General features: G+C 38.7%; 1 protein-coding gene and 1 long non-coding RNA gene across 2 annotated transcripts; one reads left to right on the plus strand and one right to left on the minus strand.

Annotated features, from left to right (window-relative positions):
- The first annotated feature begins 755 nt into the window (after positions 1 to 755).
- LOC113682031 (monocarboxylate transporter 10) lies at positions 756 to 11,079 on the plus strand. The gene is made up of 5 exons (XM_027199179.2): positions 756 to 1,639; positions 6,945 to 7,191; positions 7,382 to 7,712; positions 8,350 to 8,719; positions 9,220 to 11,079. Exons 1-5 carry the CDS (start codon positions 1,435 to 1,437, stop codon positions 9,600 to 9,602), a joined length of 1,536 nt encoding a protein of 511 aa, XP_027054980.2. The 5' UTR covers positions 756 to 1,434; the 3' UTR covers positions 9,603 to 11,079.
- A 1,430-nt stretch (positions 11,080 to 12,509) lies between these two features.
- On the minus strand, positions 12,510 to 14,859 carry LOC113682092 (uncharacterized). The gene is made up of 3 exons (XR_003447243.2): positions 14,676 to 14,859; positions 13,288 to 13,390; positions 12,510 to 13,084 (listed from the first exon to the last, which is right to left on the minus strand). It is a non-coding gene; the product is annotated as an uncharacterized LOC113682092 (long non-coding RNA).
- Positions 14,860 to 15,433: the final 574 nt, after the last annotated feature.

Below are 15,433 nucleotides of genomic sequence, written 5' to 3' on the forward strand. Positions count from 1 at the left end.
CCAAACGTTAAATTTTTCAGAACGTGTTGATACGGAAATACATCAATCCAGAATTGACGAAATACGAGGGTTTCCCATTTATTTAACTCCTATAAAGGTGGAATTTCTGGCATAGATCGTTTTCCTGTCAATTAATTTTTTTATTCAAAAATTTAAGAATTATTGTTCTCGATAATGATTCAATTTTCAATTGAATTTTACGATCGCGAGAACTGATTTTATTTTAAAATGTTGTGAATTATTTTTCCTCCGGCGTTTAATTTCGGGGAACGTGTTCATGTATACGTTAACCCCGATAAGGCCAAACTTTATCTCTTTTCATCTTTTTCTTTCCTCTAAAAGGAACGTTTTTCTCCTAATTTTTTAATTCAAAATTAAAGAGTTATTATTCTTGATCATGATATAAGGCTGAAGCAATATATTGCCCTCGCTGAATTAGTAGTGATTATTGGCGTTAATGTAAAACTGCACTTACTCGAACTATGCGGAAATACAACCCACAATATTTCAATTGCACATCATTATCTTTTTATTCAAAGCATAATTTTTTCGAATAGAATTTCTTCGACGATGCAGCTCGAAGAAAAGCTCGAACGGAAAATCAGGGATGGGTTGAAAGTTTTTGAGGGCATTATGCCGAAAAAGGTTTTCACGAATCAGGGAGAGTTGCTTTTTTCGCTGACTGATTTCATTTCGTGACAGACTCTATGAATAATTTATTGCCTAAGGGATCTTATTACGAAGAAGGTTTTTTTTTTCTTTCTTTTTTTTTTTTTTTACATCATGATCCAAAATAGTCCGCGATTCAGGGAAAACCCCAGTCAGGAGATAGCTATTCTGGAACTTTCGCCTCTCCGCGTTCTATATCTAGGCCTCCATGTAACATACATGTGTTTGCATTATACAAGAAGCCCAGGCTTTTTTAAAATTATACTTGTCTATTTCTTTCATAGCTTAAGGGCAGCGCCAACTGAAGCGCTGTGTTGTTTACGTCACAAGCAAAGCCTGTCAGAGCAGGTACTGTTTGCATGCGAAGCCCGCCAGAATTTTTTGTGAATCCACAGTGAGCAAGAAAGTAACAAGCCAAAGATGCGAAATTACATGTCACACTGTATTTACCTACGGTCACATGAAAAACTCATGAGCGTCGTTCTCGAGAAGGGCGAATGTTATTTCAAACAATAGATCTGGCCTGTCATTCGTCAATTGATCATACCATATTTTTAGCCAATGGCAGGGTGTTTCTAACGCTGGGTTTTCGTTACGTCATATGTTATCTGGAGTGTCCATATGCTTAGCGCTAAGAAAAAATTTTGCTCCACCTGATATTTGGTCGGTTGGGGAAAGGTGCTTGCTGTGGGAGAGCGGTGAACAACATCACATCGTCAGGTCTTGAAGCTCTCTTTTAAAGGAACTTTACGATAAACCGACATCATGGGAAAGAATACGAAAGAAAGCAAAGAAATCGAAAAAGTTCAAGTGCAAATACAGGTCCAATCCGTACCGGATGGCGGTTGGGGATGGAGCGTTTGTCTTGCCGGTTTCATCGCTCAGTTCGTCGTGTTGGGAATACAGAACAACACCGGCATTCTTTACAAGGCACTGTTAGAGGAATTCAAGCAAAGCAAAGGAGAAACAGGTACAGTGTGGCAGTTATGTTTAATATGACTTCAATCCTCAACCTTTAAACGATCGGTAAGTCTCTTATCTTTATGAACACGCTGTTGAGAGCTCTTGTTCCGTTCGAAATGTCATTTGAATTGTGGTAGAGGACTGGTTTATATAAATAGCAAAAAAAAGTTGAAAATCAGATGTGTGGTCAGTTCCTTCGTCATAAATTCGCCGGATTTTACCCCATCTTTCTACACTGATGCGATTTCGCTGAAGAGGAAAAATTATTTGCGACACTGGACGAATTTTTTTTGGAAGGAACCGCGAAATTACCGGATACGTCAAACCGACCCATAATTTCTTTGCTTTGAATCAACAACGCCATCCGTAGTGTTTCTCCTTAATAGTTTAAATATATCCGAAAGTTAAACTATCCGTTGTGAATAGAAGGAGATGGCATCTTGCGGTATTAGCTGTCATCGGCAGAGTTGAGTTGCGATCGAGAGCGAAAATCTTACGCGCAATGGTTCGATGTCAGAAATTTAGCCATCTGCTGTTGATTAGATTATCCAGTACTCTAATGGGACCGTATTTGATTTTTTCTGCTTGTCAAATCGCTAGTGGTTCAAGGACGATACGAAAGGAGAGAGAGATTATGTGGTAAAAAAAGTTGCGTTTGTTAACAAACTTGAGAGCGAATAATTACCGGAAGTGAATTTGCAAAGCAAAGCCAAGGTTAGCGTTATGCAAATTTTAATCGAGTCTCTGCCGAGGGCTGAAGAAAGGTTGAAATTTTTGCCCATTCCAGTTGCAAAAAATATTGTGAGAGCTTGTTGTGATTGCTGGTTACGTCTGCACCATTTTACGCTTTCTATATACTCCTTTCGTTCTTGCGACATCTAATCTGCAGTTTCCGATTCCTGCCGATATGAATAACACTCACGGGTCTTTTGAGCTATCAAAACACTGTGAATTATCTATTTTTGTACAATTTGCGTTGTCGGCTCGCTGTTGTATAACGCACTGCAGAACAACTTCTACCCTTGCTATGAATAAGAGGGGAGTCCCTCTTTGACCTAAAACACCGTTTATTTGCGATTTTCTGTTAGAGGTAAATATGGTTTTGTTAAGTCCTTGATACCCTGTTTTCCCTGACCTTCTCCCAGGGCCAGATATAACTTTGCATATCGGACTTCAAAACAAAGCACTGTTAACAACATTCACTATCTTGGCTGGTGCTTTTTCCCATTTCTTGCGTATTGGCCACAGAATAAAATAATTTTTCGGTCTGTTAGGAAATAATTCTGTTCCCTGCCTGGTTTTACACCTTCACATTTTCGGATTTTGGTTTAAAGTGTGGGTTTTGGTTTGTTATATAACCTGCACGCGTTGAGAGTCGAAAACAGCCCCTGATTTGCATGTAACAATAACAACTCCAGGTTTTATTATCAAATGCAAATCTTGACAGTTTTTTGACAACATTTGGCTTGTGTTTTTAGCAAAGTTAACGATCGATTATTCTAAAGCTAAATTATTCTCAGTAATCCAAGTTTCTTAGAGCCCGCAAAATGTTCTTTGCACTTGCGATGATACAACGATATCTTTGCAACTTGCGCTTTTTAAAGAAATCTTATAAAGCTTTGTTCCTTCAGCCAATGGCAACGTAGGACCACTTAATGTACATTTGTACCTTAAGATGCATTTGTCATTTGTCAGAACAACAGATGTATTTATATAGACAAGCCACTCGTGCAATATCAATTCTAGAAACTTGCTTATGTGTAGCTGTTATTTTCTAGTGTAACCTTGCCGCTTTTTGCAGGAGACCTCGTAATAATGTTATGTTAGAACACATGTCGAAATATTTGTTTTTCCGCAAGCTCCAAAGTCAATTGCACGCACCAATCAATCAATCTTGTTTTGTTTTGCGTTTCGGGCGAGTGCAGAGTATTTATGAATATCAAAAACAAGATTCGTCTGTTTAAGCAGGCGGATTAACTCTTGAAAAGGAAGCTCTCTTCATTTTTGTGTATATTTCTCGAGCGCGAGACGAACTCAGCTCCGAAGTATCTTAGCAGCTTTTTCTGTCTCATCAATCACACTGTTCGTATGGGTACCCTATGGTTGAACATAATCCAGCAAGCGTTGGAGGCGGGGCGGGGGTATATTTGCCAAGATCGGTTAGGAGAATTCAGCTTTTGACCAAAATAACAAACTACAGCACTCCTCTCAAATCTTAGCCTGTCAGCTGAACGATTTATTGCTGTCACGTTTGGGATTTTGAGGTTTAACTTGCGAGAGGATCGGACGATATTTTAAAAAAAATAATAACTTGTGATAAAGCGTCTTGACATTTAAGGTTACTTCCCACCTTCAGAGGCCAAAGAAATCAATTTTTTCTTTTACTTGACTAAACTGACGTTTTTATAAAAATATTTTCTAATATCTTTAAAAGCGCCCGAGTTATTTGGGAAAACGCATTTTCAAATAAGAGTTAATAAATCAGGAATCCACAAGAGGATTTTTCGCGGCAACCGCTCATATTGGGGCTCGTTACAAATCGTAATTTTTAAATATGTCTGTCGATCTGATAACACATTTCTGGTTTTTCCATTTTTGCCGCGGTTTTTTCCTTCTTTGGCAACTTTGCCTAGTATTGTGTCGTCCTCCTCAACGCTCCACGGAGCGATCGAGAGTTACTGCAATGGGGTAATTACTTTACCCTGGAAATCTTGAGCCATCGTCATTGACACCAGGAAGTTCCGTTGTCCTATTGGTTTGCGGTTTTAGGAGGCGAGATAATCTCCTGGCGTGGCGTGAGTTGATTGCGAACCTTTATGAGCTAAAATCTCGCACTTGATTTTGGGAAGAATACAACCACTTTGAGCGAATTTATAGGGTTTATAGATTTAACCGATTTTCTTCAAATTCCGCCGAAACATTCTGGGAATAATGAAAAACGAAAGTGTGTCGGGAAATTTTGTTATTTGAAATATTCGTCCCGTGGTGTCCATTTACGCAACACGTCTCGCATGTTTTTAGCTACTGCAACTTTAGATGCCGATATCTAGATAACCAATCAGAACATCGAAAAAGCCTGATTAATTGATTGATGCCTTGTGAATAAGACTGTTCAGCCAGTTTTGCTCGTGCTGCGGCATCTGATACCCTATAAATTCAATAGAAGAACCCTCGGTCTTTTCACGCCTAACCGGCCCCTGACTCTTCCTTAAAGGAAAAGTCGCTTAAATTTTATCTTAATCGTAAATTACCGTTAGTAGGCTTTCCTCCGACGTATAGTTTGCTAGGATTTTAGTGAAACTAGCGCGCGTACGAATTTTTACCCCGAAGGACACCCGCGAAGGAGGGAAGTAATCTTAACAGAGCGCTTCTAATAAGTTGTACCGGAAAACGGTGCCTTTAATGTAAGATATCCTTACAAGAAAAAAGAGAATGAGAAAACTTGAGTGGCATACCCTCCGTCGAGTTTGTACTGATGCGTTGAGTGACGCCTAAGGAAGCCCTTTCACACATGTGAACCGAAAAGCTTTTGTTTCATCAGCTATTGCGGCCTTATCTCAGCAAGATTTCATATCTTTCAGCAGTAGCATTGGCTATAGCGCGTTAGAATAGTAAAACTTTTAATGACAAATTGATTACAGTAGTTTTAAAACAGTAAAACTAACTACAGCAACCTACGGTGGACTGGCATTCATTAAGGAGGACAAAACCACACTCTTGTAGTTTTATGCTGTGGAAACCGGGATTAACTCCGGCTGCATGCATCACTAGGCTCGAAACAGAATTAACCTCCTACTATCATTTTGTAATCCTTGTCAATCATCGTTACCTCAAGCCTTACTCCGCCCTAAGAATGACTAGTATCTAATTTCTCCTAACACTGTTCCCACTGAGTTGACATTGATGTCTTGAAAATCAAGGAAATGATCCAAAACTAAAGAAGCTCCTGATCGTTGACCAAATTCTCTTAGCTGGTGCCCACAGAAATGTATAGAGAACAGTATAGCGAATATACATAATGATGTTTCTTTATTCTTATTTATTTCGTGTGTGAGGAACTCCAGCAATCTATTCGCATATTTCAGTCGATACATTTCCCTTGACTCTCAAGATTTCCTTAGTAACCATGAAAAAGCTTCTTAGGGATTTGTTTTTAATCTCGTGAGGCAAACTTTATCCGTGACCACTTCAAACCAGTCCGTTGTCGGCTCTAATCTTCTCGTCATTAGTGGTTAAAGCCACGCAATTTGCTGTTTCTTAATCTTAAATTGCTTTCAATCCATTTTCTTTCTCGAGAGTTCCGTTTTGATGTTTTGATTCTGTCATGAATTTCCGTAGAAACAAGCGAGGATTGTTTACAAAGCAACTCCCCTGGTCGTCTAATTAGGAAATTTGAGCACGTACGAGATTCGTTGATTGGACTAGTCATACATTTCCGTAGAGACAAGCGAAATTCGTTGATTGGATAAGTCATGAATTTCCTTAGAGGTAAACGAGGGTTGTTTACAAAGCAACTCCCCTCGTAGTCTTATGAGGGAATTTGAGCACGTACGAAATTCGAGGATACTTTCCTAGCGCTTAAATCCACATTTTACCTTACTTGTTTTGTGTGGGATATGTTAAAATCTTTGCCATTATCGAATCAAGAAGTTGAAACCAAAGGAAAAAAATAAATTTGCGCCATGAATTTTATATAAAATTCCGTGATCGTGTAGCAATGTGAATCTCCTTGATTTGGAAACCACGTCGGGAAAGAAATAAACAAACACTTTCAATGATTCACATCAGTTTCCGCTCTTCTCTCACTCACGATGTACGTAATCGCCTGCGCTACCAATGGAAATGTACCTAACCCCGGTGTAGCCGTGTAACTGTACCTTCCCCCCCCCCCAAGCCTTCCGTTTTTCCTTGGTGGGGGGGGAGGGTGTGGGTACACGTAGGCTAAAATGCACCAGGAATAGTGCTTGCTTTTGTAAAGAAAGATCTAGTTTACGGTTTCTTAGTTAAACCTAAAATGAAACATACTCATATTCTTTTTGCGTTATTAGATACTTATAAAATATTTTTGAACTTTTCATTACTGGGAATGAAATAAAATTATCCATCGGTCGGCAGTCTGATATTCAGAAGTCACGCCTCCTTTAAAATTGTTGAGTGACCACACAAACAACGAATTTGGTGGAACAAAAACTAATCTTCATTTGCACAAGCTGTTCGATTTATTATTCTTAATGCCCTTTGTTCCATAAGGAGCCCTGTGAAATTTGCCAATTTTAATTCACTTCTTTTTTATTGTTATTATTATTTTGCAGCGTGGGTTCTTTCAATCGGCTTGGGCATGATGTTTCTCTTTGCGCCAGTGACGTCAGCTTTCTGTGAACGCGTTGGTTGTCGGGTAGTAGCATTCGTTGGTGGTTTGCTAGGAGTGCTGGGATTTGTGTTATCCTCGTTTGTCAACGACATTCCTAAACTTTACCTGACGTTTGGAGTCCTGTGGGGGATTGGTGCGAGCATGAGCTATTTGCCAACCCTTCGGTCGCTTCCGTATTGGTTTGAAAGGTAAATTATTAAAATTTATGAGAACTACTTTCTTTCATCGATGATGGTCGGCGGCCAAACACCATTTTTCAGTTGATAGATAATCGGCTAAACTTTGGCCGATTATCTATCAACTGAAAATACGTAATTAATAGAAATTTAATGCTCTTAAAGTTGTTTTGAAATACTTTTGTTCATACTTTTCTTTCAGGCGCATAAGTCTGGCAAATGGAATTGTTACGGCCGGGAGTGGCGTAGGTACGATTGCTATGGGTCCCATCATGCAGCTCGTCGTGAACAATCTAGGATGGGCTAATGCGGCAAGGGTGCTCGGTGGAGTTTTGTGTATATGTACCATCGGTTCTCTGCTTTACAGAGTTCCCAGTCAAACTGAGCATAAGGATGAGAAAGCAGAAGAAGCTGTCAAACCCTCAAGACCGCCTTTGTTTGACTTTACTGTCTTCAAGAACAAAGCCTTCTTGGTCTGGTGCATAGCTTTGAGCGCATTTATGATGGGATATTTTGTTCCTTTTGTGCATTTGGTAAGTCAAATGCGTAGGAAATGTATTGCGCACGCTATACGCACCTGTCTTTCACGACAAATTTGCATAACCACGGGCATGGACTTGATCCGCCCCAGCCCTTTATCTTCCCTTGGTTTTGGAAGATATTTTTCCTCTGTGTTTTATCACTTTCTCCACATTCAGGAGGTTAACCTTGTGAATGCCAACTTGACTTTGGCAGGACGCAGTGTCTGCAGGCTGCCATTTTCTACATCTTTTGTGAACCCTTAAACTCCTAGGAGTAAGAAACACTTAATTTCTGCTCACAATATCACCCCTGAGTCAAACATCAAGGTCACGAGAATACAGGAAATGATCTAAAGAAGGTCTTGATTGTAAAACAAATTCTCTTTGTCAGCATCCTAGACAATGTATAGAGAACAGTATGGAGAATATGCACACTGATGTTAGGGTGTAAGGGGTTAACATTCTCTTGCGAGAAAGTGGGAGATTCTGGTCCACTGTTTTGGTTAACTTAGCAAACGAGAGCAGTTGCCTTTTTTTTTTTTCCTTTTACTTTTTGTTTAATTTGGGGATGAAGCAAGGAGATGTCTGCCCATTAGTCAGTCTTGAGAATCCATCATTAAACACTGATTTATCTTTCTTACTCGCACAGCCGGCGTACGCCGAAGAATGTGGTATACCAAACTCGCAGTCTTCTACGCTGGTTGGCATGATGTCAGTAGGCTCGACTTTTGGTCGGCTTCTTTTCGGAAAACTCGGAGATCACCCGAGAGTGAACCGACTATACTGTTTCCAGATGGCGATGCTAATCATTGGGGTTGCCGATACGTTGAGTACGCTGACCAAATCTTACGCCGGTCTGGTTGTGTACATGTTAGTCTTTGGTGTGTTTGATGGTTGTTTTGTAGTCTTTTTGGCTGTTCTTTGCGCGGACATTGTCGGAGTGGACAAGGTTGCTGCTGGAATTGGCATTCAATTCTTCTTCATGGCCATAACGTCTATTGCTGGTCCTCCTTTAGCAGGTAATTAATCCCATCATCTCACTCTTAAGTTACTTTTGGACCCGTTCTCATCTGCAGAAGATCTTAAGTAATTCCCGCTGAACGCATGGCCACTGATTTAATTTGCGCCTTCACTCTTTGTTCTCAGCGGGTAACTCTCAAAGCGGGACTAAAACAATTTACCAGGATTATCTTTATGATAATTACCACTATCGTAACAAAGCATAAATCATCTTCCCTGTAAGAAAAATTGGAGTCTCGTATTCTTCATGGCATTTGACTTCCACTGATTTCACGTATTGGTCAAGTACGGGTCCTCCAGTCGGGGGACTCGGTCGGAACCTCGAAAAATGTCCCATAAATGGAGCTGACCCTTGGATGAAGGTTGTCGATACAAAAGTTACAGGCACATTTGTTTTCGACGGGACAAAACTTTCGCTTAAATGTAGGTGCTTTTTTTTAAGAGAGTTTCTAATGTCCTTTTTAAGATTATTTATTCTTAATCGTATTTTTTATCCCAGGCGTTATTTACGATGTCGCGCAGTCCTATCAGATCGCCTTTTACGTTGCTGGCGCCTGCTCCACTGTTGCAACGTGTTTGTTATTTCTCGTGCCAGTCCTCATGCCCAAAGAAAGTTACGAAGGTAGCAGCGAAGAGCAACCGCTGGATGGTATCCGTTCACCAGACTCTCTTCCTACAACTTCCACAAAAGCCAGTCTCGGCTCGTGCAACAAACTGAATAGTAACTTGCATCTTACAGCGAGCCAATCTTACCTAAATCGGTACTGGGATATGCCAAAGAGAGCAAGCATGCGTGCGAGCATGGCAAGCCTTTTGTCGTTTTCGCCGCTGCAGCCGCCAAAAGAAGTCTTAGTTGTGGTAGAGAAGGTCTCTCAGGTTTGAGAACGAAGAAAATGGTTTGATTAAAAATGGCGCCCAGAACCCTCTCCCTTTAACGCTAAAGATAGCAGATAATTTCTGCCTGTGTGTTCCATCTTGTACTACGAGGTCAAGAACTTCCCGGTTAACGTTCATTGTATTTGAGCACCATTCACGTGTCACTCCCACAAACTTCTTGTGTCACGAAAGATGAGTCACGCAATATGGTATCGCTTCCGTCATTCGTGCGACAACACTCTTGGACAGCAGCAGCCACTCGGCAAAAGACGTTCAAAAATTATTATTTGAAAAAGGAATACGTAAGCCGATCATATTTATTTAATAAGTTGCACAAAGAAAAAAAACAACGTTAAGTGGATTAGCAAATTATTAGATTAGTTAAGAGTTCAGTGATTTTCGTTAAATATCCCATATTTAAGATGAAACTTCCTCCAGGCTCAACACAAAGGAGAAAAAACAGTTTTTTTTGTAAGCATGTAGTGGACTCCACATCGTAAATCGCAAAATTGTTTTGGAAAAAAAATTGTTTAAAATACTAGAGGGCTTTTTTTTCTAAATTTTGATCCTGGTGGTGCCACTTGCACTAATTTAATACCGTTTTTAGTTCTGCGTTCATGCGAATTCTCAAAAGTAAAGCACAGTCACTTCGCAACACAAAACAGCAATTCTTCAAGACATTTTTAATGACGTTCATCCAATTTTTTGCCTGCGCTATGCTTATTATACAGTGAGTTTCCTCAAACTGTTCATATTGAACCTTTCTTATTTAAAGTTCTCAGGCCTTTTACTATTTTTTAGCCATTTTTGTAGGCTTTTTATAAACTCTCTGGACAAGATGAGAATCTGAAAATTAATATATATATTTACATTGTTGTCATCTCTGAATTGCAATCGGAAATTTGGCTTGATTTCTGAAAGCAGTTTTGTTATGGACTCAGTTAAGTATTGTTGGGTCTGGACTTTTATAGGAAACACCAATGATTTGACAGGTGTGGAATTATATGTCATATTTATAAAGAATTGATATTTAACCAATCTTTACTACCAGAAAAAGTTAAGAAAAAATCAAACAAAAAAGACAATTAGAAAAAAAAATATAACAGTTTAAATTCCACTAAATAAAAACAAAAATTAAAACATTGCATACATATACCTTGCGTTTGTTGAGGTTTTACAAACACTCTGTTTTAATTTTGTTTTAATTTAACGACACAGGCAGGAGGCTGGTAGTACTCTACTGAAATTAAGTACTGGAATATTCCTACGAGTACATTGATCAAGAGTTAGTGTTAGCAGAGTCTATTTTGAACAAACTTTTGTTTTGTAGAGTTTGTAGCGAAAAATTTGAGTTTAACATGTAATTTAATATATTGCTGTTACGGCTGCATAAGTTTCACATGGCTTCGGTGATTTTGTAGGAGGGATTTTTATAGAGTTATTAAAGTTTTATGAATAAAGGAAAATTTTTAAATCCTTTTAAGCAAAGGTGTATCTGGGTATAAATTGTCCTGGGAAGAAATAAGTAACTGTCGGTTACCAGTTGGTGAGAGGAAGAACAGTTCTCTTAGAAGTTGTGTTAGCCTTTAGGATGTGTTCACCCTGACATCAGTATCCATATTCTTCGTACTCTTTTCTTTACATTCCCTTCGGTACCGACAAAGAGAATTTGTTTAAAAAGCAAAGCTTCTTAGGATGGTGATCATTTCCTTTGTTCTCATGACCTTGACCCTTAAACCCCCAAAAGTGACGAGCATCTAATTTCTCCTTTCAGTATCAACCCCAAATCACACATGAAGATCACAAGAAAAAAGAAAATGATCACCAACCAAACAAGCTTTTGATTGTCAGACAAATCATTTGTCAAGCTACTTAACCCTTTAACCCCTCAGAGTGACTGACATCTAATTTCTCCTTACTATATCACCCCTGAATCACACATTAATGTCATGAGAATAAAGGAAATGATCACCAACTAAGAAGCTATTGACCGTTATACAAATTCTTCTTGTCAGCACCTTAGGAAATGTATTGAGAACAGAATGGAGAGTATGGCTACTGATGTTAGGGTGTAAAGGGTTAATGAATGATTCAGCAGTATTACTGTGGGGAAAAATTAGGTGCTGACCACTCTTCGAGTTTAAATAGTTAATAATTATACTGCGTCCTTAGAAATCATAACACCCTGATCCACTTCCTAGTAAGTACCCACTCCCTAAAAAGTAACAAGAAGGCCTTTTTCTATATACCCAAAGGTAGAGTGAGAGCAAAACCCTTGACATCGAGAAAGGAATCTTTTTTACCTGTCCCACGCTCCGAAACTCATTCTCACAAGAAAGGCTTTCCACTTGGTCTTTTTTTTTTCGAAACAGAGGGTCTTTATAATTTGTAGGTGAATTAGTTTGTAAGAGCTACCAATGTAAAAGTGACCCAACACTGTTTAACTACGAAGGAGTTGGAGAGAGTGGTTACAGGGAAAATCGTAATGGACCTTGCCTTCCGTAGGTGACTTGCATTACTTGCATAATCCTTTGACTGTTATTTGGCTTTCAGGATGCAGTTAATTTTGGTTCATTTTGTTTGTTTTGTTTTTCTATTTGTATTTTTTTGCTCTGCTTCTATTTTTGTTTGGTCACATACTTTGTTTTCTTTATTTTTGTCCGTCGCTCACTACCTGGGTACAAATTCTTTCTCTCTCCAGCCTACCGCTGGTGTTAAAATCAAAGATGGCAGCTATGATTTATGCCGAGAAAATAGTGAGCATCTAGTCGCCAAAATTACGCCTTACATGCCTTGCAGGCTATGACCTCTCTCGAGATCACCCCCTCATAACTGACTCTTCGGCTCTGTTGTTAGCGTTCAAGTACTCTTAGTCGAAAGGTTGCTTTACTTCCAAGTTGTGTAGAAACAAGGTTTTTCAGTTTAATCTATTTTATTAAAACATCTGTGAATTGATAGTGCTCATGATGTTGACTTCTCTCGCGTACATTATGATAAAATAATGGACTCATCGAGGTCAACCATTACTGGGGCATTTCTCACGGCATTTTGCAATCTCGGCCCTGCTATCCACAAAATTGTTAAAGTTGCTTTTTTTTACAATTGAGCAGTTCACGCAATAATTTCTCCTAAACGTTGTAGCATTACAGCAAATGAACAATCTCTACGATCCTTCTTTAGCTCTGCAATAGTTTCTCACTAGTGATGAGGCTGATCTATTTTGATGTGTAAGATAGTCTTAAAAAAGCATAACTAGATATAGTTCCAATTCAATGATGGCATCAAAAAGTTGCGCCATATATGGTACTGTAATATACAGTTTGAAGTAAAATAAGTTGTATTATACAATCTTTCGTATTGAGCAGATACTTTACAATATCAGCACGTATAACAATCTATGGTAGACACAAGCAAAAAGTTTTTGAGGCAGTAGAGTTTCGATTTGGTATTTCTATGGCTACTAATAGCCACGCTCTCTCTTCTTTAACCTGTAATTAAACAAACACTTGAAGTTAAGGACTGGAAGCAAAGTGATCTCGATTTGCATTCACTGGTTTTGCTTCAAAATGTTTTGTGATTGGTCCAGAAAATTCAATCGCGCCTTCCTAAGAACCAATCCTCCCCCTTCCCCTCCCACTCCTCTTAGGCGATAAGTTTTTAACCGGCCATTAATTTCCAGTAATTCACTTACATTTTCCAGAAACAACAGCAACTGACCACAAGAATAATCAAAGCCACAGCGAGAACAGCCAAAGCTACAGCTGCCAAAAGTATTATCAAGTCTCGATCCTCCTCTACAAAAGAAATAATGCATGATAACAACATTCAAGTAAAAGAGTGAAGAGAGAAAAGTTTTCCTAGACACCTCACAAACCCTACAACCTTGTCCCCAGGTTCCCTCTTCTTCTCCGCACATTGGAACTTGTGAATCAGTCGAGAGCAAGAGGACATGGCAGCTCACATACTCTTAAAAAGACATTTCATTTTTCTAGCTTCAACATAGTGAAAATCTGAGATCTCGAAACCGTTGCGATTATTTTAACAGTAAAGAAATCCTGGCCACCAAGATGCAGAGGTATGAAAATTTGTTTGATCTCATTTTTTCGATCATTTATCCATTAACTTGAAATAAACTACAGCCAAATGTTGCAGAGAAAGAGGCATCTTAAGTTATGAACTATGAGCGAGGAGAGCGCAAAGGGCGACCGACACTCGACTCACTCACAAATTAAATTAAAAAAGGTCATTTCTCATGGGTATGGTTAGATTCAACTATTTTTAAACGTACACTTAAGTATGGTATAATGAAAATTAAATCTACAGACAATATTCTCATAGAGAGAGGTGTGACTTCCAACCGTGCAGTTGTTCATCGAACTGAGTGATTGTTTTTGTTCCTTCGAAGCATTTAAAGAACATGCGGTCTCAGCTAACATGTGGTGGAATAATCTCGAAACATTTTCCGATTAGTTCCACTTGAGGTGTTAGTTGTTATTATTGACTCACGTCATAAGCTTCACATTCTTACCGAAAAAATGCCATAGAAATTTGCGAAAAAGTTGTTTTAAATGACCTTCATTGGAAAATCGAAGTGCGTTTGGTAATGAACACAAATTTGTTTTGAAATAGTGAAATTGGAAAGACGATCGTAATGCAAATGAATGAAAGTAAAGTTCTAATAATAATAACAACAACGTATGTCATGATATGAGCTGACTGGAAAGCCGAGGGAGTGAATAACTCGATCTGTTAACCAGGTGCTTGACTTGCCAACAGCCAATCAGTCAGTCAATTTGTTAGCCAGTCAACAAGCCAACATGGTTCACCACTTCAGAAAAAAAATACTATTTATCTTAATGATTAAATAAATCAGCAAGCTGTTAAAATTGTCGGAATTTTTGTACCTGTTAACAGTATTTTTGGCAAACAAGTTAGCAGACTTAAGCATGATTCATTTTGAGCAACGGATAACAAGAAAAAAAATTTTAAGGAGAAATACAAGAGCGCAGCGAAGTTACATGTCACTGAATCGGTCGACACAAAGCAACAACTCGTTTCATTTCTCAGCAGTCTTCTTACCTGCGGCAGTTTTAGCGTAAACACTGGAGAAGAGGAGGAGGAGAAATGATATCAAACGAAATGTTTTCTCTGGTTTTGTCCTCATCTTGGAAACCTCCGCGAGTTTCTAAGTTAACAGCCAAAGTCTTTGAGTTAACTTGTTCGGTCACGAATTGACTGTAGCGTTTTAGTTATGCGCATATTTGAGTGTTTTGAAAGAATTTCCTTTGTGTTTTCTCTAAGGGGTCATGCCTCGTTTACGTGAGAATTTTTGATTCTTTATTGCACAGCACCTCACTAAAAAAACTCTTTTGGATATATGTTAGGATTGACCAAAAAATAATATCCATGGATTTTCATCAACCTGCCATCCAGTGAAAGTGCTCGGTAAAAGTATTCATCTGTGATATCAATATTGGCACAAAACTTCTAGAACAGATCCGATTACGCGTAGTGTTCTGTTTGTTTCATTTATATGAAGGAAAGGAAGACAGCGACTGGAAGAACCTCCATGATATTTTTGTGTAGCTCGAGACGTGAAGTTAAGATACAATACAATAAATCATTTCGACTAAAAACAATAATAATTATAGAGTATATTTATCTCACGGGTTTTCTGTTTTGATCCGAGAACGTATTCAATCATTTAATTCTACTTTTCTGTTTTACCTTTTAATAAAAACTCTGAACGTTTATTTTCCCTTCTGCTTGCTTAGATATTCTTTTAAATTCGTAAAACATCCTGAAAATGACTGTGCCAACGTTTCACTTGGGCCATG

This window comes from Pocillopora damicornis, chromosome 6, assembly GCF_964200805.1.
Source record: "Pocillopora damicornis chromosome 6, jaPocDami1.2, whole genome shotgun sequence".
NCBI lineage: Eukaryota > Metazoa > Cnidaria > Anthozoa > Scleractinia > Pocilloporidae > Pocillopora > Pocillopora damicornis.

Bases quoted from the DNA above. Each gene is read 5' to 3' on its own strand.
- LOC113682031 (XM_027199179.2), top strand. From the start codon at position 1,435: ATGGGAAAGAATACGAAAGAAAGCAAAGAAATCGAAAAAGTTCAAGTG. The intron at 7,713-8,349 runs GTAAGTCAAATG...TTACTCGCACAG, and splicing joins TTGTTCCTTTTGTGCATTTG to CCGGCGTACGCCGAAGAATG. The intron at 8,720-9,219 runs GTAATTAATCCC...TTTTTATCCCAG, and splicing joins TGCTGGTCCTCCTTTAGCAG to GCGTTATTTACGATGTCGCG.